The sequence below is a fragment of the Mastomys coucha genome, unplaced genomic scaffold, assembly GCF_008632895.1.
Source record: "Mastomys coucha isolate ucsf_1 unplaced genomic scaffold, UCSF_Mcou_1 pScaffold22, whole genome shotgun sequence".
Taxonomy (NCBI): domain Eukaryota; kingdom Metazoa; phylum Chordata; class Mammalia; order Rodentia; family Muridae; genus Mastomys; species Mastomys coucha.
Genome location: NW_022196905.1, coordinates 60,230,479 through 60,257,492, shown reverse-complemented (window position 1 = coordinate 60,257,492; position 27,014 = coordinate 60,230,479). Strand labels below are relative to the sequence as shown.

Genomic DNA, 27,014 nt, shown 5'->3' with positions numbered 1-27,014 from the left:
AAAAAAAAAAAAAAAAAAAAAATCAGCCCCTCCCCCCAACCAGAAGCACAAACATTGTGCTACAATACAAAAGAGCAGATACCACCTTGTAGGAGAGTCTTCCAGAAATTAGGTGAATGCTAAGGAGCCCCTGGACTTGGGGTTTAATAAAGCAGTTGCCAAGGGACACTCTTAGTAGAGAAATGCTCAGTGGCCCGGAAGCTCCCAACCATATCACAGTGTTGTAGGCTGGCCGGCACCTGTGGTGAGGAAACCAGAAATTTGAATTAGTCAATGTGTCTCACCCCCTATGCTTCAAAATCTCTCGAGTTAGCAGTACCCTTACTGAAGTCTCCCTTACAGGGAGGGATGTCCTGGCCCACCCTGAAGCTCTCAACATCTGGACATGGAATGTGGCGTCACAAGGGGCTTTGTTAGAACACTGAATGTGAGCTCCTCAGACCCACACAGCCACAGTGTGCATGTGGTACCTACGCTTTATGCCTGATGTAAGGACTCTGGGTTTCCCCTAAATTAAATGACACCCCCCACACCTCAAACTTCCTGATTTGTCCTTTGGAACACCTGAGCAAGAAGATTTTTTTTTTCCTCTTGAGGTCTTAGGTCAAAGAATCAGTTCACTGAAACTGGAGAAATCGAAATGATCTGAAAACTTGATTGCTAGATTGAGCAAATAAAAATAGAGTACCTACTAAATTTGACTTCCAGACAAATACACATTTTAAACGTGTAAGTATATCCCATGTGATATTTGGGACACGATTATGCTAAATCTGGAGCATGCAGTGTTTACATATCTGAAATCCAAATGTGAAATCATCTTGTTTATCTGGAGTGTGCTGGGGCATGTCGGTAATCTCTGCACATGGGAAGTGGAAACAAGAGAATTGGGAATCCAAGTCCAACCTTGGCTACATAGTGATTTTGAGGCCAACCTGCACTCCAGTGTGAGTTTGGGTCTATCTCAAACCAAGCTGCTGCCACCACCATCAACACCATTCCAAATGAGGCAAAGGAGATCCTTAGAACCCAGGTGAGCAGGTTTACACTGATGGAGTACACTTGTAAGCTCAGCACTGGGAAAGTAGAGAGTAGTGGGTTCCTAGGGCCTGCTAGGCTGGCAGCCTAGTCAAATTGAGTTTCAGGCTCAGACAGACAGACAGGTGGGCACATGCATGTACACTTCGGACAACACCAAAAGAATGACAACCAAGGTCACCACCCCTGACTTCCATATACATTTGAATTTGTGCATGCACACACACACACACACACACACACACACACACCAAAAACAAATGAAAAACCAAAACCAAAAATAAAAAAATTAAAAAACAACAACAATAACAATTCACGGGTATGTGAAATCTGAATTTCAAATAGTTCACCAAGTATCTTGTATTCTGTCTGGTCACTCAATCTAACAAAGGTCATGTTTTGAGTCCTCAATGAAGATTTCAGAAGGCCTCGTCCTCGTTTTAGGTATTCCAGTCATGATGAGACACACACACTGGAGCAGACCCGGGGGAGTTAGCGCTAAGTGCACCTCGACAGAGAGCATGATGGAGCAGAGTGCCACATGGGAAGGCGCCATCCAAAACCCAAGCACAAATGCACAAGTAAAGCCCGTGATGGCTGAACTCATGACGGGTAATCTGTTTTGCACTTCCATTCCCATTTACATACAAACTTAAAAACGCCTTGCGTGGCTTTTAGAACTTGCATTTGAATATGCTTTCTGCCATTTTTCCTCCAGCAGAAAAAAAAAAAAAGTTGTTCATTTGAATGTGACTAGTTACTTGGAAAAAGCAGGATTAAATATTCAGGTTTTGTTATTCCACAGAATGAAGTGATTTTTGCTTCTCTGGACCACCTCTGACATAAACCACACTTCCCGTCAACCCACCTCCTCTCCTCTCCATCCAAAGCAAAATTTTTAAAAAGGAAAAAAAAGAATCACTTTCAGCCATCTTCCCCTGTGCCATCTATATCTGGGGACAGTCACCCTGTCAAGCATGTTTATATTCTGTTAGCTAAATGACTTCTACCCACAACATCATCTGTGAACACATTTATTTCTTAAGACATCAAGGAAAAAAAAGAAGTATCCTCATAGATCTTTTTTGTTTTGTTTTTCTTTGTTTGTTTTGTTTTGTTTTGTTTTGTTTTGTTTCGAGACGGGGTTCCTCTGTGTAGCCCTGGCTGTCCTGGAACTCACTCTGTAGACCAGGCTGGCCTCGAACTCAGAAATCCACCTGCCTCTGCCTCCCAAGTCCTGGGAGTATTCTCATAGACTCTGTTCACTTTCACATATTCACTTAATCATAATCAGCCCAAAATGATACTAATATTAGTCTGGAAAAACAGAGAAAAAGTTTAAAAAACAAAAAAAGCTTGGAAAAAAGAAGAAAGAAAGAAACCAGAGCCTGTATGGCTATCACTATCCAACCTTAAAAACTATTATGACAGTATAACAATTAAAACCACACAGGAATGGAAAATAAGTATGTTAAAAACATAACTAGATATCCAGAAGCAGGCTCAAATATATGGGAACTCATGAAGAAGAAAATGATCATTAATGATATTCCTATCATTGGCTAACTCACCTGATAGCTGCCTAATTTTGATTTCCAAATATATTCCTGAGGATCACATTTACAAACTGAAAGACACTTTAGTTTTGTCTATACCTTTGGGATGGAAAGTGTGGCTTTTCCTGAGTGGGATATAAGGCCTAGAATTTTAAAAGGCAGAGAATTATATAATTATTTTAAGTGAAAGTCTTTTCTGTGAAAATAAATCACAAAGTGGAAAAAAAAAAGAACAATAGTAACCGCAGCAGGCGGTGAACAGACCCTAGAAAAACACCTTTAACTTGTAAAGCACTTCAGTGAATCAGGTCTCAACAGAAGCGACTAAGTGCAGAGTTCCGTGTTACAGAGAAATAAACAGAAATGGTGAAAAAAAAAACGTATGGAAAGAGATTCAAACTCAGAATTAAAAATACACATCCTGGGGCTAAGGGGAAACATCAATTGGGTACAGTATGGAAGTGCGAAGGCCGGGATTTCGATCCCCAGTACCCACATAGAAGCCAGACATGGTAGAGCATGTGTATGACTCCAACACTGCGGAGTGGGTGGGGGAAATCTGTGGAGTGTCCTGGCCTGTCAGCCACCTGAGGCATTGGACTCTGGATTCAGTGACAGACTCTGTCTCAAAAAATATAGTGAAGAGTGACTTGTGGAAGACAGGGGCTGTTGACCGCTAGTCCCCACGCACATATACGTATGTATTCGTGTGCACACACATTTACTCCACCCCCACCTACCCTGTTACATACTCAGGCAATAGAGTTTCTCTATTCTCTAGCAGAATGGGTGTTTGTTTTTGTTTGTTTGTTTTTTCAGTATTCAGAATGGAGCCCTGGTTCTCCCTGCTTCTCACAGGCACTAATGAAGCGCTCTACCCTGAGCTGCGCCCACAGCCCGTGGGTAAAATGGGAACAGCTGATGATCTGCACAGTTGGTATCAGCATAGAAGAAGGAAGAGGCTGTCAGGTCTCAGACCCATTAATACAGCATTGCTCTTGCTCAGTATCTACCCATCGGAGAGGACTTCATGTGTTCATCCAGATACATGCAAGGATGTTCACAGAACTGCCTGATGACAAATATTGTTCAAAAACTGGAAACAAGTGGAGTTTCCACTCAGGAGAAAGACCAAGGCAGTGCTGACAAGGTATTAAGATGAACACAGCTAGACTAAAAACTCCATCAGGAGCCCAGTCACCCTGTGAAACGAGTCCCAACACATACGCAGCTAGATGCATGTCATGTGTAAGCCTGTGATATAATGCACAAACATCTGTTCCACCCCTGCCTGAAGAAACCACAGGACAGGGATGACCTCAGGGAGATTTTTGATCCCAACTTAGTTGGCTTCTGAACAATTCAAAATCTCTAACCTTACAGAATTTATTTACTTGGCTATTCTTTTGAATGTTACAGAGGCATGGCTGCAGAGACAGCAGAAAACAACTGGGCCCCTTTGTTTTCTTCTTGGTATTTCTTAACATGCTGAAAAACACAAGTAAAATATTATATTTTGAGAAAAGGTAATGGCTCCCTGTGTGTGTGTGTGTGTGTGTGTATGTGTGTATGTGGTGTGTGTGTGTGCATGTGCATTCGTGATAAAGGAACCGGCTGGTGGTGGTGCACGCCTTTAATCCCAGCACTTGGGAGGCAGAGGCAGGTGGATTTCTGAGTTCGAGGCCAGCCTGGTCTACAGAGTGAGTTCCAGGACAGCCCGGGCTATACAGAGAAACACTGTCTTGAAAAAACAAAAAACAAGGACAAAAACAAAATGATAAAGGTATGGGATATATTTGTATGAAAATGGCACAAAGAACTGCTAATCAAAGAAAAAAAATCTATCATAAACAAAAATGTGTATGGTTTACCTTCAAATAGCTTTCTTATTATAGGGACTGTTCCAGGAACTCTCTGGCTGTTGTCTTTAGTTGGAATTGAAGACAGTTTCTGCCCCTTTACATTGCAAGTATAACAGAAATTCCTAGCCAGAAACCTAACTCCCAAAAGAAATCACTAACTTCCAAAAAGTCTGCATGGAAACAGGCCACTGTGCCCCATTGGGGTGTTCAGGCTTGCAGGCATCTTTTGAGCATGCTCTGTAGACCCTGGTAGATCCATAGATCCACAGTGATTCCTGCAGCTGCCTTGACAGTCCCTTGTTCTAACAGAGCCCTCCTGGGACTGGGATTCCCATGCAGCTGCTGGATGGGGTTCAGAAGAAAGTGGGACTTAGAGGAATGATAGGGGGACAATCACTTTGAAACCTGGGAGAAAGGTTCTTATTTTCTCTTCCTAAAACACAAAAGCAAAACACACAAAAGCCCAGTTCAAAAAATATAATTATTATACATTATATGTGTATGTATGCATTTGTGTATTTAGGCATGCATATTTCTGAGGTGCAGAAAATACTATTTATACACTTCATATAGAATACAAGGTTTAACAATTAACACCATGTGTAATCTATGACATTACTGTCCCATTATTTGACAATAGCTCCAACTGGAACTCGATGACTTCAAAGGTTTGTCATAGACCCATAGACCCATAGACCCAAACAACCTGCATTTGACTTTCGTTTCACCTCATTTTATTAACAGGCATATGCTCCTCAGAGATATTCTCTAATGTACTGAATCTGTAGCTATAAATGAAAACAAATTAATTTTAGTTTTTTATTCTTATTCTCCAATCTAGAAGCCAGTGATATAATTCTTAGCTTATTTTGATAAATAATATTTTTGAATTTCAGACTCCATTTCATCAATATAACTGGCGAATTTTCATTAACACATCTCGAGCTCTTTGGGTCTCTTCACTGCAAAAGTATTCTACTTAATTAGCACACAGCCTGCCCCCAGTTTCAAACTGTTTGAACACTTGGACAGCAGCACCCTCTGGTGGCTCCAAATGAAACCTGCACCTTCTTGAGGGGAGTTGAAGGGGTGGGGCATAAAGTCTCCACAGTCAGTCAGTTTTAAAATCTTATTATGACTGACTGGAGGATCCCTGGAATCAATGCAGGTGACCTTAGCCAAGATGCCTAATGGTGGGGACATGGAACCTGAAATGGCCACCTCCTGTAGCCAAGCAGGACCCCAATGGAGGGATAAGGACACCAACCTACCCACAAAACTTTTGACCCAAAATTTATCCTGTCTAAAAGAGATTCAGGGACAAAGGAGGAGCAGAATGTGAAGGAATGGCCAACCAATAACTGGCCCAATCGGAAACCCACACCATGGGCAAGTACCAATCTCTGACATTACTAATGATACTCTGTTAAGCTTGCAGACAGGAGTCTAGCATGGCTGTCCTCTGAGAGGCTCTACCCAACAACAGAGTAAAACAAATCCAGATACCCCCAGCCAAACTGTAGATGGAGGTCGGGGACTCTTACAGAAGAGTTGGGGAAAGGACTGAAGGACTATGGGGATGGGAACCCCATAGGAAAGCCAACAGCATCACTAACCTGGACCCCTGTGAGCTCTCAGAGACTAAGCCACCAACCAAAGAACACACACTGAGGCTCCCGGTACATATGTAGCAGACATGCAGCTCAGTGTCCATGTGGGTCCCCCAACAACTGGACCAGAGGCTCTCCCTCAAGCTGTAGCCTGACTGTGCTTTCTGTTCCCCAACATAGTTGCCTTGTCTGGCCTAAGTGGGAGAGAGTGTGCCTAATCTGACAAAGACTTGATGTGCCAGGGTGTGGGGATACCCAGGGGGCCCCATTCTCTCAGAGGTGAAGGGGGGACTCTGTGAAGGTGACAACATTTGGGATATAAATAAAAACAAGCAAACAGGTTTTATTATGTTGCTGGCAGGGGCAGAGAAGCAGGAGCCATTACCACTTTGTCTCTCAATGAACTTTCAAGGTCTTCTAGAACAAAACCATACTCTGCAATGAAAGTCCTGAAGGGCACCGCCCTTGCAGAGTGGGCACACACTTATCCAACCCCGGGCATCCACTCTCCACACTCCTCCACCTCCAGCAGGTGCGGGCCCTTCACAAACAGGCTTGACTGAGGGACAGTGCCGCAGACCCTAACCCTTCCTCTGACTCCACGAGGTGAGTGAGCTCAGGCAGAGTCCGCCTCAAGCCTGGCCTATGGTCTTATGTGCTCATGCACTCCTGCCTAAGAATCATTTACCCACGGGAGCAGGACATTCCTGCGAGAAGCAACGGGTTGTTGGCTTTTAATTTTCTTGGACAGTCATCCTATGAATCCTTTTTCCAGGGGTAGGACTTGTCAACTGGAGGGAGAAAATACCTGACTTACAGGGGGTGGGGAGGGGAATCTCTCCATACTCACTTCTGGATCGCATGTAGCAGTCAGTACAGTTTAGGAGACCATTGCGAATCCTAACGTCTGTCCCGCTCACTGCATCTCCGAGCTGTCCTTTACAAATGCCGCACTAGGGAGGGAAGGCGCAGAAGTTATAAGATGAATGGGGTAGTAGGTGTACAGAGTGCCAGTGACTGCTTGTGGTGGTTTGAGTGAGGGTGGCCCTTTAGGCTCATTGGTTTGCCTGCTCAGTCTCTAGTTGTGGAACTGTCCGGGAATGATTAGGCGGTTGGATGATGTGGCCTTGTTGGAGGAGGTCTGTCCATGGAAGTGGGCTTTGAGGTTTCAAAAACCCACAGCAGGCCCAGAGCCTTGGCTCTGCCTGTGGTTTAGGATGTAAAGTACTCAACTAATGCTCCATGCCCTGCCCCTACCCCGCCTGTCTGCTTCCTGCCATGATGATCATGGACTCCATTATGCCCTGGAACTGTGAGCCCCAAATCAAATGCTTTTTCTTTTGTAAAAGTTGCCTTGGTCATTGTGTCTCTTCATAGCAACAAGACAATAACTAAGACTGCTCCCGTGAGCCACGCAGGGATACAGCCACAATCTCCATGTTCACTAAGCATCTATTGTGTGTTAGATATGGTGCCATAAGCCAAACTTATAGTAAAAGTAAAGTATGTTTTGAGCATTTTATCTTAACTCCTTGTATTTTACAAGGACACGGGTTGAGAGACACTAACTGAGTTGCCTTGGGGTTGGGAAACTGCTAAAGAACAATGTAATGACTTGAGAGCCTGCTCAACAGTTACAGTGCACAATTTCTCACTCCAGACACAAGGACCATGTCCAACAGGTTGCACCCTACTGGTTTTAAACAAACACGTGGCCAATGGATTATCCCTTGAAACTTGACTTCCAATAATCTCTTAAGACTCTCCAGGACACTCCACGGGAGAATTGCTAAGGAACACATGTCACAGCGCATGCCCACTTTAGAGGTGCGCTACAGAGGGTAGCAAATTCCCTGTGGATGGACCCCTTGTTAGCCTAGTGGCTTGAGAGCAGAAGGGAAATGTAGAAGGTGTTTGCCACAGAGGAGGTGGCAGTGGTGGGTCCAGCTAGGTGCCAGCCCTTTCTAGAGGGATCAGACCAGCCTCTGAGTCATGCCCTAAGACTAGCTCAGAGACTGAGCCATGAACACAGAGGATACACTGGCTTGGTCCATGGCCCCTGGCACAGATGTAACAGAGGACTGCCTTGTCTGGTCTCAGTGGGAGAGGATGCACCAAATCCTGTAGAGACTTGATGTCCCAGGGAAGGGGGACGATGGGGATAGGGAGAGTCAATGGGCGATGGAGGTGAGTGGGGGAGCACCCTCTCAGAGGCAAAAGGGAGTGGGGACGGGTTGAAGAACTCTTGGAGGGGTCCGGAAAGGGGGGGGCAACATTTGGAATGTAAATAAATAAATAAATGTTAAAAAGACTAGCTGGGCCATAGGAACACATTAGGCCAATGGTGGGAACTGAATTTCACTCTTTGTCTGATTTGTGAATTTCATTGATTGTCTCTTGGATTAGGGACAAAGTGAGTTATTTTAATCCCATACAAGTTGATATTATAGCCAAGGGAGCTACAAATGAGAAAGAGAATAGAAATTCTAATAGAAAAAAAAATGTATCAGCATCATGGAGAGAAAATGATGACTCAGATTCAGAGACTGACAGTTTGGCTTTAAAAATCAATTATATTCACTTGAAAGGTGCTCATGAGTGGAAAGAGAGGCTGGGATATACTGATATATGATTCATTCACCTGACAGCAAACCAAGCATAACAGCCCACACATAGCAGGAAAGCTGGGATTAGAAGCTAGGCCTCCTAATCTGCACCACACTGGTCCATCTAAAACGTTTATTGATGCCTACTTGGTCGGCTACAAAGACAAACAGTGGTAACTAAAAAAGACGGAGTCCTTACTCTTACGGAGTTTGGTGTTTACTACATCGGCTGATACCACAGCATAATAAGCAACATGGACTAAAGAAGGTTACCCGAGATTCTTCAGCCAAGCCTGGCTGGCTGGGCATGGTAGTGCAAGCTAGTGATCTTAGCACCAGGAGACTAAGGCAGAAGGACTTCAAGGGGTTGAGGCCAGCCTGGACTACATGGTGAGACCTTGCTTCAAACAACAGACTTAATACCGGGCAGATGAGCCCTCGGCTTCTCAGAGGGAAACATCGTCCCAAGCTCTCAGACAGGCTCTGGGTGAGAATTGAAATCTTACAGCTAGCCTTGGACCTTTACTGGGCAGAGAACAGTCTATCAGGGCAATGTCTAAAACCCCATCACATAAAAATCATAAGACTGTAAGAACACCAAAGATGCTTTAAATAAATCCTTAAGGCCCACAAGACTCAGAAGGCCGGCTGCCTTCCAGCAGCCAGTTGCAACTTCTTGTTACAATGTTTGCTTTTAGCAACAGAAAGTATCTGGAAAGACAAGTTGCACAGATCTGTTTGTCTTCTTCTAGGAGGACTTTTCTTCCTAGAGGGATTCAGGGTCAGAGAGCTGTGTCCTTAAAGCTGGACTTGACCTACACACACACACACACATCTGTCTGCTACACGAGAGGTTACAGGAGAGATCTCTCAGCGCAGGACAAGACCCAAACCCTGACATCAGCTTAGAGAGGAGAGGGCTATGCACATACCTTGAAACACTGAATGTGAAAGTAGAGATTCAGGGTCTCGATAATCATTGCGGCACCTTTACCCAAAGCGAGCCCACAGGAGGAGCACAGCTTCTTCCCACTTATAGACCTGGTTTAAAAAAAAAAAAAGAGGCACAGTGAGAGCCTTGGCTCGCACCACAGGCAACCTCATGCAAAAATGGCAAGATGGGTTTTAATAAACCATTAATAAAATGATGATCACCGAAGTGACAGTGGATACAGAATTAAGCAGAGCCATACAGTGCCAGCAAGCTGAAGGTGACAGGCCTTCAGGTGGTGCCGAATCCGCTGTGTCTGGGGCATGCTGAGATGACTCAATATATGTGTCGCGTGTTTACAGAAGTCCTAACGACAGGAAGATAATAGTTTTACCAAGATTCTGATGTGATTTCAGCAAAGTCCTAGTTAAGGTTTCTATTGCTGTGCTGACTCAAAAGCAAGTTGGGGAGGAAAGGGTTTATTTGACTTACATTTCCAGAACATAGTCCATCACTGGAGAAAGTCAGAACAGGAACCTAAGCAGAGCAGGAACCTGGAGGCAGGAGCTGATGCAGGGGCCATGGAGGGATGCTGCTTACTGGCTGGCTCCTCATGGGTTACTCAGTCTGCTTTCTTACAGAACCCAGGACCACCAGCCCAGGGATGGCACCACCCACAATGGGCCTGGCCCTCCCCCTTGGTCACTAATTGAGAAAACGCCTGATAGCTGGATCTCATGGAGGCGTTTCCTCAACTGAGGCTCCTTCCTCTCTAGCTTGGGTCAAGTTGACACACAAACCCAGGCGGTACAAGCAGTTTTCATTAAAAGCCAAGGCCTTTTCCTTTTACAGAGTCCATTGTGGTATAGGAGAGGAGGTTGGCTTGATTAGACTTCAGAGATAGGGTTCCTGCTCCACCCTGGGTCCATGGTATGCTGTCCAGTGCTCTGCTTAGGTCTCCCTTCTACTTACAAAGGGAGAGGGCTGGCTAGCCCATCTCTACTGTGTCCTCCAGAACCCAGACACAGAGGCTGCAGGATACGTGCTTCTTTTGTGTTTGTATTGCAAACTCCTGGGACTGAACCCACCTCCTTCCTCCCCCTATAGTCCTGACCACAGTCCACCTGCCACCACAGGGCTGTCTTCTCTTAGAAGCTTTGCAGCTACGGGATCAGCAACCCACGACGCCCACTGCTTGCAAAGCTCTAGGGGGAATTTACAAGTATGTATCACCATACTGAAAGGCACAGTGGAACAAAGCGGACAGAGGAAACAGAAGAGAAGACATCCAGAGGAGGAAAAGCTATCCTCGTCAAACCCGATAGATGATGCCACTCTCAAGCCACGAGAAGAAATCTATCAATGAAAACCACTAAGTCCTCCAGTCATTTGTGCCTGTGACAGACAGACACTTGGGCAGCTTTTAAAGATATCATGAGGACTGACTAATGTTGAGGGCCATGGTTAGCGATCCAGGGAGGGCTTGAAGAGGAGAACGGGGCTTTGCATCCCAGGCTCTCCCTGGTTCTCCGGAGGAGCCAGCAGCCCATTGCCCTCTAAGGGTTGAGAGTCTTGGAGACAGAGGCACTGCTGCAGGAGCCCAGCAGCTGTCTGGTGGACTTTATTATTAGGTTAGAGGTTCCACACAATGTCATTAAGACCTAATGGCTGTGACCAGCACCACACATCTGATTTTTTCTACCCCGCGCTGATGAGTCTGCAGCAAAGATGGAGATGTTCTCTTAACTCCTCCCCTCTGTATGTCGGGGGAAGGGATGTGGACCAGCATCAGTCGCCAAGCACTAATATGGCCAAAATTACGCCCATTGAGTGCAGGACCACAAAACAGCCTCAGAAAGGCTTGCTGACCTCGTGTACCTGTTTGGAGACTGGCCGGGAGGGGTGGGAGAGCACGGGGACAGGGGCCCAGCCCGGAAGTTCTCTCGAGGGCTTTTCCTGTAACACGGTAAAGGAGCCCATAGTTACAGAGAGTTAACAGAAGCCACGATAAAAGACATTTTAGCTTAAAACAAAAACAAAAACAAAAACAAAGACCACAAAGGATTCTCTCCTACTGACATCTTTGATTATTTGTTTTGAAACAAGGTCTCACTATGGCGCCCAGGTTGGTCTCAAACGTAAGTGTTCCTCCTGGCTCAGCCTGAGTGCGGGGGCTATGAACATGTGCTACCATGCTTGGTTGTTGTTTATTTTGGCTTTGGAACAACATTAGTAATTATGTCTAGAAGGAACATATGCACATGTGTGTAAATGAAACTCACATGAGCACGGCTGCTTAGGAAGGAAAATAGCGGTGGACTCTCCTTCACTAAGTGTTATTTACACCATTGGTAGAGCTGGTTATGCATACCGAGTCTGATGTGAAAACTACCAGCCTAGTGGGAAGGAAAGATGACTAAAGATCCAGGGGAAACTCTTAAGGGCAGCCCAGAAGTTCAAGGGAGATTTAAAAAAAAAATCACTTTATGGTAAAGATCTCACAAATAAAAAAAAAATCACATAGCTAGATTCATATGGCTACTTGCGCAAACAGGGCCAATCTTAGAGGAAGTGATTTTCAGCACCACAGTGCCTGCCTTAGAGGCCTGCAGTAAATGCCTTTGAGACTGCTTAGCTCTCACTAGGCCATGAGAAATCAGAAGGGCCCCCATTGGACGTTGCCAAGTATACCATGAGGGTGCAGGCTGCTTAGGAGCCTTATGTGGGACCAAGTTGTCAGCTTTGAAAACTGTATTCTGTGAGTAAAGAAATAGTGAGGTCAGAGAAAAGGGCAAGGCAAGGAAAACTAGAACACAGAGGCAGACAAAGTCTCTGTCTCCTGGCTGCTTGAAGAGCCAGGAGATCCTGAGAGCTGCTACCCACCCGGCCTCCCTCTCAGGTGGCGCTTGTCTTCTCCAAATATCCTGTTTTTAAAATGTAAGCACCATGACTTGAAAGGAAAAAAAAAAAGGCTGAAAATCACTGAAATATCCAAGAAATCACATCTAGTTGATCTGAGCTCCTGTTGATTCTGGAGCCACAGGTACCCAGCCATGAACATGGGAGCCATCTGAGACAAAGGAGGCCTCAGTTTAGCACGGTGCTGAGAAGGAAGAAAAGCTAACGGGGCATCCTGGGACCCACACTGCAGTGTTGGTTATCTGCCAGGCAGGGAACCCTGTGAGGAAGGTACCAGGCTCATCCCCACTCGATAATGGGGAAACTAAGGCAGGAAAAAATAAAAACCCTAAGACACTGGCTTAAGGATCTGTGTAAGTGGCAGGATCAAATCTGAGCCCACAGTCTGGATCCAAGTGGGGTGAGATTCGGGTAATGATGCATGGCAGGATTTTGGAAGTGTGATTGCGCGCCTTCACTGTGGCCTTGCTGTGAAGCTGGGCGTAGAGTCCTCTAATATTTAAGCAGTCAAATTCTGTGGGCATGATATGTCAACCTCCCCAAACTGTTCATTGCACACCCGAGATTATCAACCTCGTAATAATAATAATGATATTATCAACCTCATAATAATGAGGTTTGCTTCCCAGGAAGCCCCAGGGAAGTCTCCCTGAGAGACACAGGTTTAAACGCTTTAAGGCCCCGTTACACTGGAGTGCTTCGAAATGATTCAACGGAGACAAAGCACCAAGATGCAGCTGCCATCTCACACCTCTCCCCATCTCATACATAAAAAAGAAAAACAACCCCACGTCCATTTTATCTGTCTACTCACTTCCGCCTTTCTCCCGGAGACTCGATCTGATGATTGACACTTTTCTCCAGGGCCAGGGTTTTGGGCTTCACATCTTCTGACATGGATGTGGGTGGGTTTGATATCTGTTGATTCCAAGGTGGATCTGAGACCAAGGAAGGAACAGAAACGTATTCGGCGAAGTCACTTTGATGCCCAGTAAGACACCTTCCTTTAAAGAGCTGATGCCCACTGGTAATTCTGTATGGGCTGTGTTGCATGTGTATCTCAATCTGGCTTGACATAGTCTACTACTCCTCAAGAGGAGTTGTTGGGGTAGAGGGAGGATTATGTTCAATGGTGGAACTGGGAAATTTGGAGAATGCACTGTTTATGATTTTTAAAAAAAATCTTAAAATTTTAAAAGTCTCCCTTTGATTTAAGAAAATTGTTGTTTTGTTTGTATGGGTGTTTTTCCTTCATGTATGTTTGTGGCCCTCATGCATGCAGTGCCCATGGAGGCCATAAGAGGGCATCATAGCCCCCTGGACCTGGAGTTATTGACAGTTGTGAGCTGCCGTAGAAGTCCTGGGAACTGAACGGGGGTCTTCTGAAAGGGTAGCCACTGCTCTTAACCAGCGAACCATCTCTCCAGTCCCTTCCTTTAAATTTTAAAAATTTACATTGATTTATTGTGAAGAAGGAGCACATGCAGAGGTGTGTGTGTGTGTGTGTGTGTAGGCCAACTTTTGGGAGTTGCCTCTCACTTTCCACTACACATGTCTTTGAACTCAGGTCCTCAGGCTCATTACTCACTGAGTCACCTCACCAGCCATAGTTTTTATTTTTTAAAATGCTAATACCTGTTCTGGTCTCATTCAGACCCCAATGACATGGTGCACGGTCTGGTCTCACAGTGGGAGTTTATGTGTTATATATTTAACAGAAGCTAAAGGCAAGGGGGCCTTAGGGAGAACTTTGTAGCCACCAGAGGTCAGTTCTGGACAATGTGAAGCGTTTACAGTAACTTAAATATTGGGATTTCTCTCTTCATTCTTACCCTGAGCTAGCTGTGGGTTTGGACCACAGGGTGGGGCACCGGCCTCTGCCTCTGGCTGCTGGTCCTGATGGATTCCTTTTGACACCGAGTTTTCAGAGTTAGCCGAGGGACTTTGAGTTAGGTTGCTAAAAACAAAACAAAGCAAAACAAAAACCAAAAAACTTCAGAGCAGAGATAAAATCAACTGGATTAACTTTATTGTTTCTATACCTGTGGATATGGAGCTAGCAATTAAAATCTAAGAGAAAGAAATAGGCTGTTTGCATTTCTGTTTATTTTAAACTATATCTAAATCCATTACAAGATACTATGCATTAAAAAAAGATACTATGCATTTTTTTTTTAGTGCCTATCAATTTAAAACATTCAGGAAATAATCATTTCTGAGGTCCTCCCTGCCCACCAGGCTCTTCAAGACTAATCACCTCTAGGGAGTTCATCTGAAGCACCCAGATCTTTCACAAGGGAGCGATGAGTATAGACATCACGTAGAAGCCAGGCATAGTGAAGCCAGTCTATAATCTCAGCACTCAGGCAGAGGCAGAGGGATCACAGGGCCAGATGGGGCTATACACTGAGTTCAAGGCCAGCCTAGGCTGCACAATGATATACCACCTCCAAATATATAGATAAATAAGCAAATGACCGGGGTCACGTGGGATCTCTAAGTCTTTTTGGCGGTTTCTGTGTGCAAAGAAAGGAGCGATTTAAGGAGATTTGAGGAGACGAAAGGAAAGGTTTCTGGTGACAGTGAGAAGAGTCTGAAGAAACCCAAACAGCAAATTCACAGGCAAAGCCTGTCTGGAGAACTAGCAAAAACTGCACACGATGTGCCTTTAGGGATGCTTTGAATTTTCCCGACTAACAGTTCTCACTTCCCAGACTCTGAGGCAGTGTTACCTGGAGACAAACCTTCTTTCGGAGGCTGCGCCCTGTCAGATCTGATGCTAGCGGCTCCCTCCATGCAATCCCTCACCAGAGCTCTGCTCCCAGCCAACCCTTCACCTTGACCAGTCTAGGACATCTCTGGGTGGGTCCCTCTGGGATGCTGTAAACGTGTTGTTACAGGTACATGCATACTTGCCGATGCCTATCTGGGATCTCACACCCGAGGCAAGCACCTGTTTCTTAAGGAGGATGCTGATAGCAGGCTGCTGCCAGCTTCCTGGGCTTCCTGTAGGCTCCTTCCAGATTAGGCATGGGTAACAGTGATGACCTGTATCAGAGTCTGCTCCAGTCTGAGATACTCTGGGGTTTCTGGACTCATTTTTTGATTTCCTATGGGACATCCTAGAGTCCACATGTGAAATGACTATGCACAACTGTTTTGACAAATGGTAACCCTTCATATTATTTATAACTCACTGCAGCGAGGACACCAGCAGCCCACAGTGGAACCGTGGTAGGTGGGACCTTAGGACTTTGCTTCAACTTCTTTCCCAGTTGACACATTCTGTACTTCATGTAACTGGAAGCTGTGGGCTTTGGGTCAGCAACAAGCTTCCTTGATGATTTATATTATTTTCTTTATTTAAAATGAGTCTCCCTTTTTAATTTTTTAAAACATCATTATTAAAACATTTAAATCTGATTATGTGCATATGTATGTGTACAATGTGTGTGCTCACATGTCATAGCACGCATGCAGAGGGCAGAGTCTAACTCTGTGAAGTTGGGTCTCTCCTTCTACCTTTATGTGGTTTCTGGGGATTGGACTCAGGTTGTAGGCTTCAGCAGCAAGTGCCTTGACCCTCTGACCCATCTCTCTGTCTCTTAAAATTATTTACTTTCTTGAGATATGCTTTCAGTATGTACCAGAGGCTAGCCTCAAATTAATGATGCTTTTGCCACTTCTGTCACCACACTTCGCCTCACCTATTTAAAAATACATATTTAAGAGCACAAGGGTGCTGGCTTCAGAGCATCTTTAAACAACACAGAATGCATTGTTTGAGTGATCCTTTTAAAGCAGTGAGACCGCCTTCCTGGGAGTAAACGGCAGAGCCAAGCTTTGGGAGTCTCAGGGACAGCCTGGGATGGGCACATACCTGTGCTCCTCTGGCAGGCCACCTTCTCTGGCTTTGAGCAATGAGTCACTGTCATTCTCTTGGAAAGGTGTCTTCTGTCTTCTTTCTTTTTCTTTGTCTTGACAGTTTTCCAAGTCCATCTTATTCTGATGGAAAAAGTGAGATCATTTTGAATATAATTTAAACGCATTCAATGACTTTTATGTTTGATCATGGAATATCTAAAGCTTATCCTCTTTTCTTTCTTTGAATAATAAAAGTTTTATCTTTTTGCTTTACAATTTAAAGAAGTTATTGACACATGTTAATAACTTTCTGTATAGGTGGATGAGATCCACTGTAAGCTTGTGTACATGCGTACAGCAGGCTCTCGTCATAGCCGCCCTAGTTTCCTACTTCTGCCCCAAAGAACTCTTCTATGATTTCAATGATTTCCAAATACTTAGAATAAATGTGCAATTGAGAGCTTTTTAAAAACTATCACAAAAGGGACTGGTCAGGAGTCAAAATGAAGTCACGGGGCTGCTTACTTCTGGACAAATGGACTCTGGTATCAATGTGTTATTTTACTGTGCAAGTCTTGGCATGTTTCTATCTGGTACTTTACTTGGGAGATGAGGGGCCAAGCAGTCTTTGCAGCCTCTCTACCCTCAAAAACATGTCAAGTTCATGCGGAATTTGGGGGTTAAGCAGCTAGTTTTGTGGCAGCTGGTGGGAATGCACTTGTGGGCATGTCTGCTGCTGATAAAAAAAATGCAGAGAAATGCATGGCCCTGCATGAAGGGGACGGCACGTGGAGGGGAGGGGCAATGACCATGGAAGGGAATAGTGATCCTTGAGCCAGGCAGAGAGAGGGTTCCAGCACATGGAGAACTTGCTAGCCTGTCTGGGAAGATCTGTCCAGGGAAATGGTTACTGCTCTGCAGCGGGGAGCTTAGGGTTTGGTGGTGGTGTTAGCTGCTGGCTGAAATGACCTCAAGGGAGATGATGGTCTAGAGGAACCGCCTGTCCTGGTCTGAAGGTACTGAATGTTATGGGGAAACCTGGATTCGGTTATGCATGTCACAAACTGGCCTTCATCAGTGACCTTACCCTTGTCCCACTTCCTTCAGTTACAGACAAGGATGTAGACAGCTGATCTGCAGAACTCGAGGAAATAGTGAATGGAACCACAGTGTCTTCAATTATCTTACGCTCCTAAGCCAAAGACAGGAATAGATGAGATGAAGAAAAAAATTAAAAACAAAAATCTGTCAAGAGAAAAAAATCCATTAAGGAACTCCAGGGAGTGGGGGAATCATCAGAATGTATATAAATAAGCAGGGCATCAAAGAGATGCTATTTTTCCAGAGCATACAAATCAAATAACACCAAGTGAGTAGTTGTTTGGAACTTCGTATTGAATTTACAAGTCTTAATCAGCGTTAGAAAAGAACACGGTCAAGAAAAACTACTATGGAGATCAGTTAACAAGTTATCGTTGAAGGTAAAGTTCCCAACAATATTGGTCACAACAAATTTTAGATAAGAGACACTTCAGATACCTCCTTCCAAATTCTATACCATGGCCTGTTTGTTCTTATTGTTAAAAAACATTAAACAGGATGCAAATTTTCTCCATAAATTCCTCTACCATGGGATAGTAAATGTAGTCAGTAGTAAGCCTGTATTTAGTTTTAGTGCCAAAATTATCCTACGAAACTAATTTGTTACTACCAAACACACTTGCTACAAGTAAGTGCACACACACAACTAAATCTGTTGCTGTTTTCAATGTTATCTAAGGCAGATCAAGAATCAGATTCAGGGGCTGGAGAGATGGCTCAGCGAGTAAGAACACCGACTGCTCTTCTAAAGGTCCTGAGTTCGGATCCCAGCAACCCACATGGTGGCTCACGACCACCCGTAATGAGATCTGATGCCCTCTTCTGGTGCGTCTGAAGACAGCTGCAGTGTACTTAATTATAATAATAAATAAATCTTTTTAAAAAAAGAATCAGATTCAGACAGGACAGCAGCTGTGGTTACAGTGGTTCCTTGAACGTGGTTCAATCCACATGGTGGGGGTGGGTTACCGTAGTCTGTTAGAACGCATATGATGTGATTCTCTCAAAGAGACCTGATGGGACACCGCTATGGATACAGTCAGACACGGCCACATGCCCGCACATGCTGCACACAAAGGGTGGTGCCAGACTTTGAAGAGCATGCTGACAAAGTTACACTCCCCTCAGGAGCATCATACCTCCTCGTAGTATCTGCGTTCTTCTTCTTCTACCTCCTTCTGGGCCTTTTCCCACTCCTCCTTTAGCTTGTCTTGCTCCTTTTGATACCTCTCCTGTTAGGGGATGTCCAAAGAACAGTTGGGAGTGAGCACTGCATCCATCACGGGGAAGTTTTCCCCTCTTCTAAAGCACCATGCACAACGTGTTGCAAGACATTCTTCATGCGTGACCATTTGGAATCCAAAACATTCACACCGTAAGAAAGGAACATACTCTTGCGTCTTATTCATTCAAGTTAGGTACGTGTGATGGTTTGAATGAGGAATGTCCCCCATCGGCTCCCGTATTTGGACATTTAGTTCCTGATAGTGGAGCTGTTTAGGAAGGTTTGGAAGCCTTGAGGATGTGGAGCTTCACTAGAGGAAGCTCTATCACTTGGGTGGGACTCTGAGGTTTTAGGGTCCAGCTTCACTTCCTGTTCTCTCATACCATGGGAATCAGGGCAAAAAGATTAGAACAAAATATGAAGCGGAAGTAGAATAGACCACATTGAAGTTCAGTTCTAGAGTAGCAGATAGCATCAGATGTAATGAGGTTTACAATATCTCTCTATGTGAGCGTTTGGGTGTGTGGCGGAAACAGCATTGGTTTTAGAGTTGGACAGACTTGGATTTGGGTCCAGGCTCTGCACCTATCAGCTGTGTGATATCAGGCAGCTAATCGAATCTCTGGGAACCTTCACTTCTTCAACTAAAAATGGGCTATTCATGTGTGTTCCCGGCACACCTCAAGTATACAAATAGGTCACTTTCGAATGTCACTGGGTCACTTTGGACATGAAGCAAATGGAAGCATGTTGCATTTCTTCTCAGAATATTTCTAGAATTGATCATTTTCAGCTTTCACTGAAAAAAATGGGATAATAATTCTATTGAAGGAATTAGACCAATGTTAAATTCTACTCTACCTGAATGCTATCAAATAGCTTTTGTGTAATTTACTCTCATTGCTTCTTGACCTGGGACTTGGTGCGTTGAGGAGGTAATGAATGCAGGTAGACTGGCCCTTAATCACTGCTTAGAGACATATTTTTAAAGCACTAATGTACATGATCTCCCGTCCCCCACAGCAGAAAGAATCAAGCACAAGACTCTGTTGTCTGGACACAAAGCATTGACAGACGCATGAGTTTCTGAGAAGAACTGGATTCCGTGTTTCGGGGCTAACAATCTATTCAATGTGGCAGACATTATGAGCGGACAGTTCTAGAGCACAGGGAGTTGAGTAGGTCCGTCCTACCTGGAGCAGACGTTCTTGCTCCTGCTGCCATTTCTCCTGTCGCCTGCGCTCCTCTTCCGGGTCCCATGCCCAGAACTTAAACTGTTCAGTGAAAACAAACAAAGTAACCCCATGTTCAGAATTGAGGCAGGTCCTCAAGGGCTGGCCAGGGTGAGAAGACAGCCTCAACATGGCACCCAAGGGACATAGAAACAAATTGTCATAATCTAAATGTCCTCATTGGTGGCAGAAACCATTTCCCAAACTTAACCCTTTTACTTTGCTTCCAAAATGCTGGGTTGGTTCTATGCCTCTGTGCCTCCTATGGACAATGGAAACATGTAGTGATTAGCCAAAGGAATGAGAAGGCTTTGCTCCATTTCTCCCAGAAGGATGTCTTAGAAGCATCCATGCTCCTGATCAAGATGCCCACTGTGCATGCTAATTCTGGTGTATGCCAGGACAGATGCATCATCTCAGAGCTAGTGTCTGCTGCTTCTAAAGGGAACCCTTTATCCCACGATTGCTTCCTGTGGTAGCTTTCCCTAACGTGGGTTAATATTGCCTCAGAGCAAGATGAGTGGAGGGAGCCCCAGCCTAGAGACCAGCATATTAAATACTCAAACTCAAGACTGAGCACAAGCAAAATCCATAGAGAAGGTTATAACAGGGCTGAGAACAAACACGAGCACAGGTGGATTCTGTCTCTGAGTACACCGCTTCTCTTACTCCTACTTTCCACAAACAGGAGGTAACAGTGTATCCTGTTACAGGACCTTTTTCCTCTCCATCCCAATCCAGGGGCACATGAGTACTTTGACATCCTTGCTAAAGATGTCAAAAGTTGTAGATGTTTAAGATAGAAGTCAATGTGTTAAGTCATCCTCTTCAGCTCCGTGTGCTGATGGCAGCTTTGGAGTCATTCTGGAGTTCTTCGCTTCTAGGAAACCCAGGATTACCAGGACTGGTTTATGACTGAACCCTCACGTATGGTTCCTAGCTCTGAAGTGTGGCTGGAGATATCAAGGCTTTCTGACAAGGGGTGGTTCATTCTACAGGGTCACAAAGGCAAACATTAGCTTGTAGATACTAAGTGGTACTGGCTATGGTAAGCATCTTACACTGCTCACTGGGGAGGGAGGGATCACGTCTGTATAGGCACTGTATAGTGGCAGTTATATAATGATTTTAATTAATACTCACAACTACCCTGAAAGAAGGCTATTTGCATCTCACTGACCAGTCAAGGGGGATTAAACAGAGAGAGTTTATATATTACCTCTATGTCAAATATACTAGCCCAGGCTAGTAAATCTGGACTCAAGGAGAGAAAGGGATCAGTATTTTGTTTCCAGGAAGGACAGAAAAACTACCTCATAGAATAACAATCCATGGCTTTACATGCCTCTACAGGGCAGCATTAAGTTGTTGTTTCCAAATTAAAAACAAAAAAATTGGATCTCAGTTTTGGTTGAGTATTCCTTAAGAGAATCAAACACAAGTTAAAAATCACTCTAAATTTACGGCTTTGTTCTTTAAGAGGGAATACTTACAGGTGTGCTCACAGGGGACTTCTCACTGCTTGGAGAATCCGCTATGCAGAGTGAAAGAAAGAAAAGAGGCTGGTCAGTGCGAGTAGCTTCTGGCTGTGCTGGTCTTGTGATCCTCTCAATCGAGTGCAGTTCCTGTGTTAACTTCGTCAGTATTAGAAAACCACAATGAAGCAGAGCCCTGCGGCAGGTGGTGCCCATCACCAAAAGGAATGAAGAACGGAAGACATTGGGAAGCACCAGATACTAGACTCTAGGAAGCGTAGACTATAGCTATTAGTGCTGGCTCTTAGCACACCCTGCGTTCTGACAAAGGGAGCAGATCCTCTACTGTCTGACATGGAGAAGTACCACACAGAGGCCAGATGTCACCCAGGAAGAACAGAGTGTGACACAGTTAACAAGAGAACCACCACTCTTGTGGCTTCTAATCCTAGTTTTAAAGGGGGAAAGAACCAGGTAGACATGGATGGTGTTATCCCACTGGCATCTTAAAATCAGTATAAAGTTCCATGAAATTCCTCCCGATTTTAGTACAACAGGTGCTGATATCGAAGAACAAGCTCATTGCTAAGTGTGTCACAAACAAGCATCTCTCTTTAAAAAAAATTATCTAAAATCAGAAAGGAAGACAAATGCCAAATGACATTGGTTGCCCCAACATGGATTTTTACATAAAGAAAAGGCAGTGACTCGGTATGTTGTTTACCTGACTGGGAGAAAAACTGGGACCGTCGCCAAGAGTTCTGAACTCTCAGCGGGGCACTGCCAGGCAGCTCTAGATCAGATGGCAAAATAGAACAAACAGAAATCCATGAAACTGGGTGAGAACTGAGCAGAACACATCCCACATGTCAAGGAAGGGTCAGTTGGAGTTGACCCAGGGACTGACCGTCTCCAAACCTAACATAAAACATCTTACCACGATACACATAAAACCTGATGACATGGACAATGGGCAGTAGAACTGGCCAGTCTGTGTTCCTGTTTCTGTGGGTGCTGAGTGAAAGTTTTCACCCCTGTACTTAGTAGGGATATTTTTGAAGGGTTAAAGGTCAAGAAGCCACAGTAACAGGCTATGCAGAAGCAACTCCAGGAAAATCTAAAAGGCACTAGAGCTGTGTAGTGGGCTTGTGGTACTTTTCACATCACGCTGATGAAAGGGGGAAGTCTGTGCTTGCTTCCTTTCAAACATACAGACAGGCACATGTCTGTGACAGCCGGAGGTGCCAAGTACACAGAAGTTCTGGCAAGCATTTGCTCCGTAGCTAAGCACTGGGCTCTGCTATTTCCATTCCCGGAGCAATGAACGCTGCAGGTTAAAGCCCATGTTTTTATAGAAACAACTTGGACAAAGGAACTCTGTCAGTTTTAACTGTATTTTATGAGTGCTTCCAGAGTGTTGAATGACTGTATTGATGTACACGTGTGTGCTTTGAGGGACCTTTCTCAGGTTGACAGGCAGATCTTCAGTGGCCTGTGTGAGCATCTATAAATAGATGACTTTAAAGAAACTGGAGAGACACCAATTTCTGGGAGAGAGAGAGAGAGAGAATTTATGAGGTGTGTCTCCAGGGCTTCTGGTTCCTTTGGACTGGATGCTGGAATTCATGCTAGTCACTTAAGTGTGTACTGACTTCTTGTATCTGGGCCATAACCCATGACTTTCTTCACCACACTCCAAACTAAAGACAATCATGCCTTCAAAGGTTACATTTATTGGAGGTCTCTGGCTTCCAGAAAGACAGGCACTTTGAAGAGTCTAAATAAGCACTGAAGGCTATTTCATATCCATGTGCAATGTCTTGAGACGCTGTTTAAATAAATAGTTCAAGTCAGTGGCTTTCAGGTCGGGATTCCAGGGCTGAAAGGATTCCACGTCAGTATTATGTGGACATGTGAACTTACAGGAAGTACAGACTGAGCCTCTGGACAGGTCTAAAGGACCAGACCTTGAGGTGCCAGGTGCCAGTCCCGCCAGATCAGGCACATACTACTTCAAACCCCGTCACTGTCTTGTCAGTCTTCCCTTTCTTCTCTTTTCTTTTCTTTTCTTTTCTTTTCTTTTCTTTCCTTTCCTTTTTCTTTTTCTTTTTTTAAAGGAAAGCATTCAAGAAGAGTTTATTATTTATGCCTAGCGCTTAGCTCTATACTCCCACCCTTACTGGCATTATTCTTCAATAACTAAATCCAATTCTCTTAAAAGCCAGAGTGTGGTTATTTGTATGTGACCGGCAGTTAGATCTTGGGGAAAACTGAGAAGGATAGAAGACCCTGTAGCTTAAAACTTGATGAGCCAAGGATGTGAAGGTGTTCTGTCTCCAGTGCTCACACTTAAAATCATAGTGTTCATGAACCACACATCATAACAGAACAAATGCCTGCCAAATCCAGCTTCCCTTTGAGGAATTACTTTTAAAATACTCCAGCACTATGGAATTTTAAGTTTTAAAATTATTTGACCTGCATAAAGCATGAGGTAAATTTCTTCAATTCAAAAGCAATTTCTCAAAACCAGAATGTATTATGGGATATATAAATATATAAGGCATCAAGACTAATTGATATGGCTTACATATTTATCCTAACTATATTTCTTATTTACATAGTTATAAAGTGCTGGAAAGGGAATGTAGTGATAGTGTCTAAGCATGGCCAATCGGTTGATTCAGTTGTGAGATCTTATTTTCACTCATTGATTTCAGGACTGTAAGCCTGAAAATTCTAGGCCAATGCTTTGGAGGCAGTACTGAATTTGCTTCTACATTAAGAGACTAATGACAATTGGTATGTGTACCACTGACTTTCTTATTGAACGTTCCTTGTTTTGTGCATGGGTGCCTAAAAAATGATCAGCAAAAGTTGATGGAGACCAGCTCAGATGGTATTAATGGTGACCCGAAGTAGCTAACAATAAACCATGAACAATGAGCTCTGTGCCATCCTCTCTGACAGATGCTAACAAAATACACTGGAGGAAAATGTTAACATAGCATCACATGGAACCTTCTGGTCCTGCCTCCCATATTAGCTGTTTGTAAAGGACTTGTATTAGTGAAGCCTTGGTCTGTCCATCTTGAGAAATAATGCCCAGGATGCCAGGATTCCTGGACTGCCATCTTTCCTGGTTCACATTCCTGGGCATCTGGGTTTTCCATGAGGATAAAGAGCATGAAGTTGGATTCTTAAAGCATAAAAGGTGAGTTTATAACCTATCTGTGGTCCACAAAGTGGGAGCAAATACAACATGAAGACCTTCACAGGCCCTCAGTGCCCGTATTACTAGAAGCTACTCCCCCTGCATTATATCAAACATTAAAATATGGCAAATACACTGACACATTAAAATTCACCCCAAGTATGTTACATGTTGAGCATATTAAAACATAACCTTAGTGTGTGCATGTGATTACACACATACTGAAGATGTATCTTTAATGGTTTATGTATTTTATTTCTCATTTGTGAAACTATTAAATGTTCTCACTATGAACAATTTTTGAAAGAGTAAACATTTGGCTTGAGTAAGAACAATAATAATTACACATACCCAGATATAATATAGAACAAAAATAAAAGTTTAAATATGTTAAGAGATAAGCTCTTTGAAAAAAAAAGTTGAGTTATCTTGTCATGTTTTGGAGCCAAGATGAGACAAATTTAAAGAAAGTCTCAACACATATTCAAACCATGCTTTACCCATAATGCCTGGCTACAGGGTAGACTCAGTGGCTGGGGTTCCCAATAACAATCAGAAGAAAACATCATAGGAAAAACAAGCTAAATATCCAAGATTTTAGAATTCCTTGAGACTTAAAGGTAGGGATTGGGGACTTAAGGGTCATGGATCATTCTAACAAAATAAATTCCGAATTGTTCTAATTCAAAAAAAAAAAAAAAAAAAAAAAAAAAAAAAAAAAAAAAAAAAAGAAAATGCATCTCAGCTTTCCAGTCTGAAATTCGTAATTCACAGACTCTGATAAACAACATGGCGAAGGGAACATCACATGAAGGATGCAACCAGCTTTTCTCATGAAGTATATTTTACCACAGGTAGACCCAGCAGGCTATGAAGATCTACGAGAACCCACCTCCCCTTACCTTGAGAATTGGGATTTGGCAAATGTAGTTGGTTGGTTTCAGGCATTTTGTCGAGAAATGGGAACGTCAAGGTTGCTTCTGGTTCTGGGGATTTTGGCTTTGCCACCTGGACCGCAGCAACAGACACACACATTAGGAAGGGTGTCCAGCAATTAACCCACAGGGCTTATAGCCTGACTATTTAAATAAGTCAGTAAACGGAAACATTTAATTTTACAATAGAATTTTTCTCCTTTCCTAATGACTTTTCACACTTCTATGAATCAATAGAGTGGTTAGTTTTTCTTAGAAATTAAATAAGGGGATAAAAACATGGTGAACCCTCTTCTTCAATCTCAGAAGACAATCGGAGTCTTTCCTTCCTCCCTCCCTTTCTTCCTTTCTCTCGCTCTCTCCTCCCTCCCTCCCTCCCTTCTTTCTTTCCTCTTCTTTTCTGTGTGTGGTTTCTTGGACAGTGTTTTACTATGCATCCCTGGTTATAACTTTTATGTAATTCAGGCTACCCTTGAACTATCTACCTGGCTTTGCCTCCTGTGTGCTGAGGTCAAAGGTACACACGAAGACTCTAGGCTTCAGTTCTTGTTATTATACCTGGCTGAACTTGTCAGGAAATGGAATAAGCCACAGACAATGATTCACGCCATCTTTGCTCTAAGGCTAATCCATACAGCAATGCCACTTTTAATGGACAATATTCTAAAGACAGTACTCTGTCCTCCCATAAGGTTATGCAACACACAGGGTACTTTGCCTGTTGACAAAGAACTACTGCCCCAAATAGCTAGAATCAAACAGTGTCACCACAGGGTGTCCTTGGGGAGTTTGTGAAGCACATTAGATGACTTGTCATTATGATAAATAGTTCTAGGATTATAGGCATTAAAAATTCTTATGTTTCAATTAAGATTTTTTTGTATCATTGCTATTTATTTTTATTTGTTTCTCCCTAATCTAAAGACTCTGAATAGAAGAACCTTCTTGTTATCTTATTACTGTCAATCAATTCACTGCTAGAGGCAGATGGCCGAACATTTCAACAGTGGCGTACGACAAGAGCCTAAATCTACATTCTGAACCTTGATGTAGAGTGTAGTTGTACATGCTTGGGTTCTTTCTGCTTCTCAGAGGACTTAACTCTGGTTCCAACTCTAGCTGGTATGTGTTATCCATGGTTAGTGTGACAGCCAATGAATGACCTCAGGTCACACAACATTTATTTATTCTCTGTTGTGCTTTATTTTTCTTTATTAAGAGTATATTCAATTCTAAGAGAATCTTGAAGAAAATACAATCACTATGGTCAGCATTGCTCAATCAGGTGGCTGTATAGAATTTGGCATTCAGCATACAGCAAATAATTAAGGTCTGATTTTCACTGAAGTTCACAACATGCTAGGTTTGACTTTTCTAAATATTTATTTTTACTTATAATTTTACTTATAACTGTGTGTGTGTGTGTTCACATACGTGTATGCACAC

General features: G+C 43.7%; 1 protein-coding gene across 14 annotated transcripts in view; it reads right to left on the bottom strand.

Annotated features, from left to right (window-relative positions):
• Positions 1–128: 128 nt before the first annotated feature.
• Limch1 (LIM and calponin homology domains 1) overlaps positions 129–27,014 on the bottom strand; it is a 308,356-nt gene continuing 281,470 nt past the window's right edge. For 7 of the 14 annotated variants that reach the window (XM_031342511.1, XM_031342508.1, XM_031342517.1 and 4 more), the window contains 12 exons: positions 25,536–25,641; positions 21,438–21,478; positions 19,906–19,986; positions 18,627–18,719; positions 17,474–17,578; positions 16,403–16,527; positions 14,355–14,479; positions 13,337–13,460; positions 11,473–11,559; positions 9,605–9,713; positions 6,917–7,019; positions 129–239 (listed from right to left, as the gene is read on the bottom strand). In XM_031342511.1, the coding sequence (XP_031198371.1) occupies positions 214–239; positions 6,917–7,019; positions 9,605–9,713; positions 11,473–11,559; positions 13,337–13,460; positions 14,355–14,479; positions 16,403–16,527; positions 17,474–17,578; positions 18,627–18,719; positions 19,906–19,986; positions 21,438–21,478; positions 25,536–25,641 (1,125 nt within the window). In that variant the 3' untranslated portion in view covers positions 129–213. The remainder of the gene's footprint in view (positions 240–6,916; positions 7,020–9,604; positions 9,714–11,472; positions 11,560–13,336; positions 13,461–14,354; positions 14,480–16,402; positions 16,528–17,473; positions 17,579–18,626; positions 18,720–19,905; positions 19,987–21,437; positions 21,479–25,535; positions 25,642–27,014) is intronic. The other 7 variants (XM_031342510.1, XM_031342520.1, XM_031342519.1 and 4 more) reach the window with 2 other exon arrangements.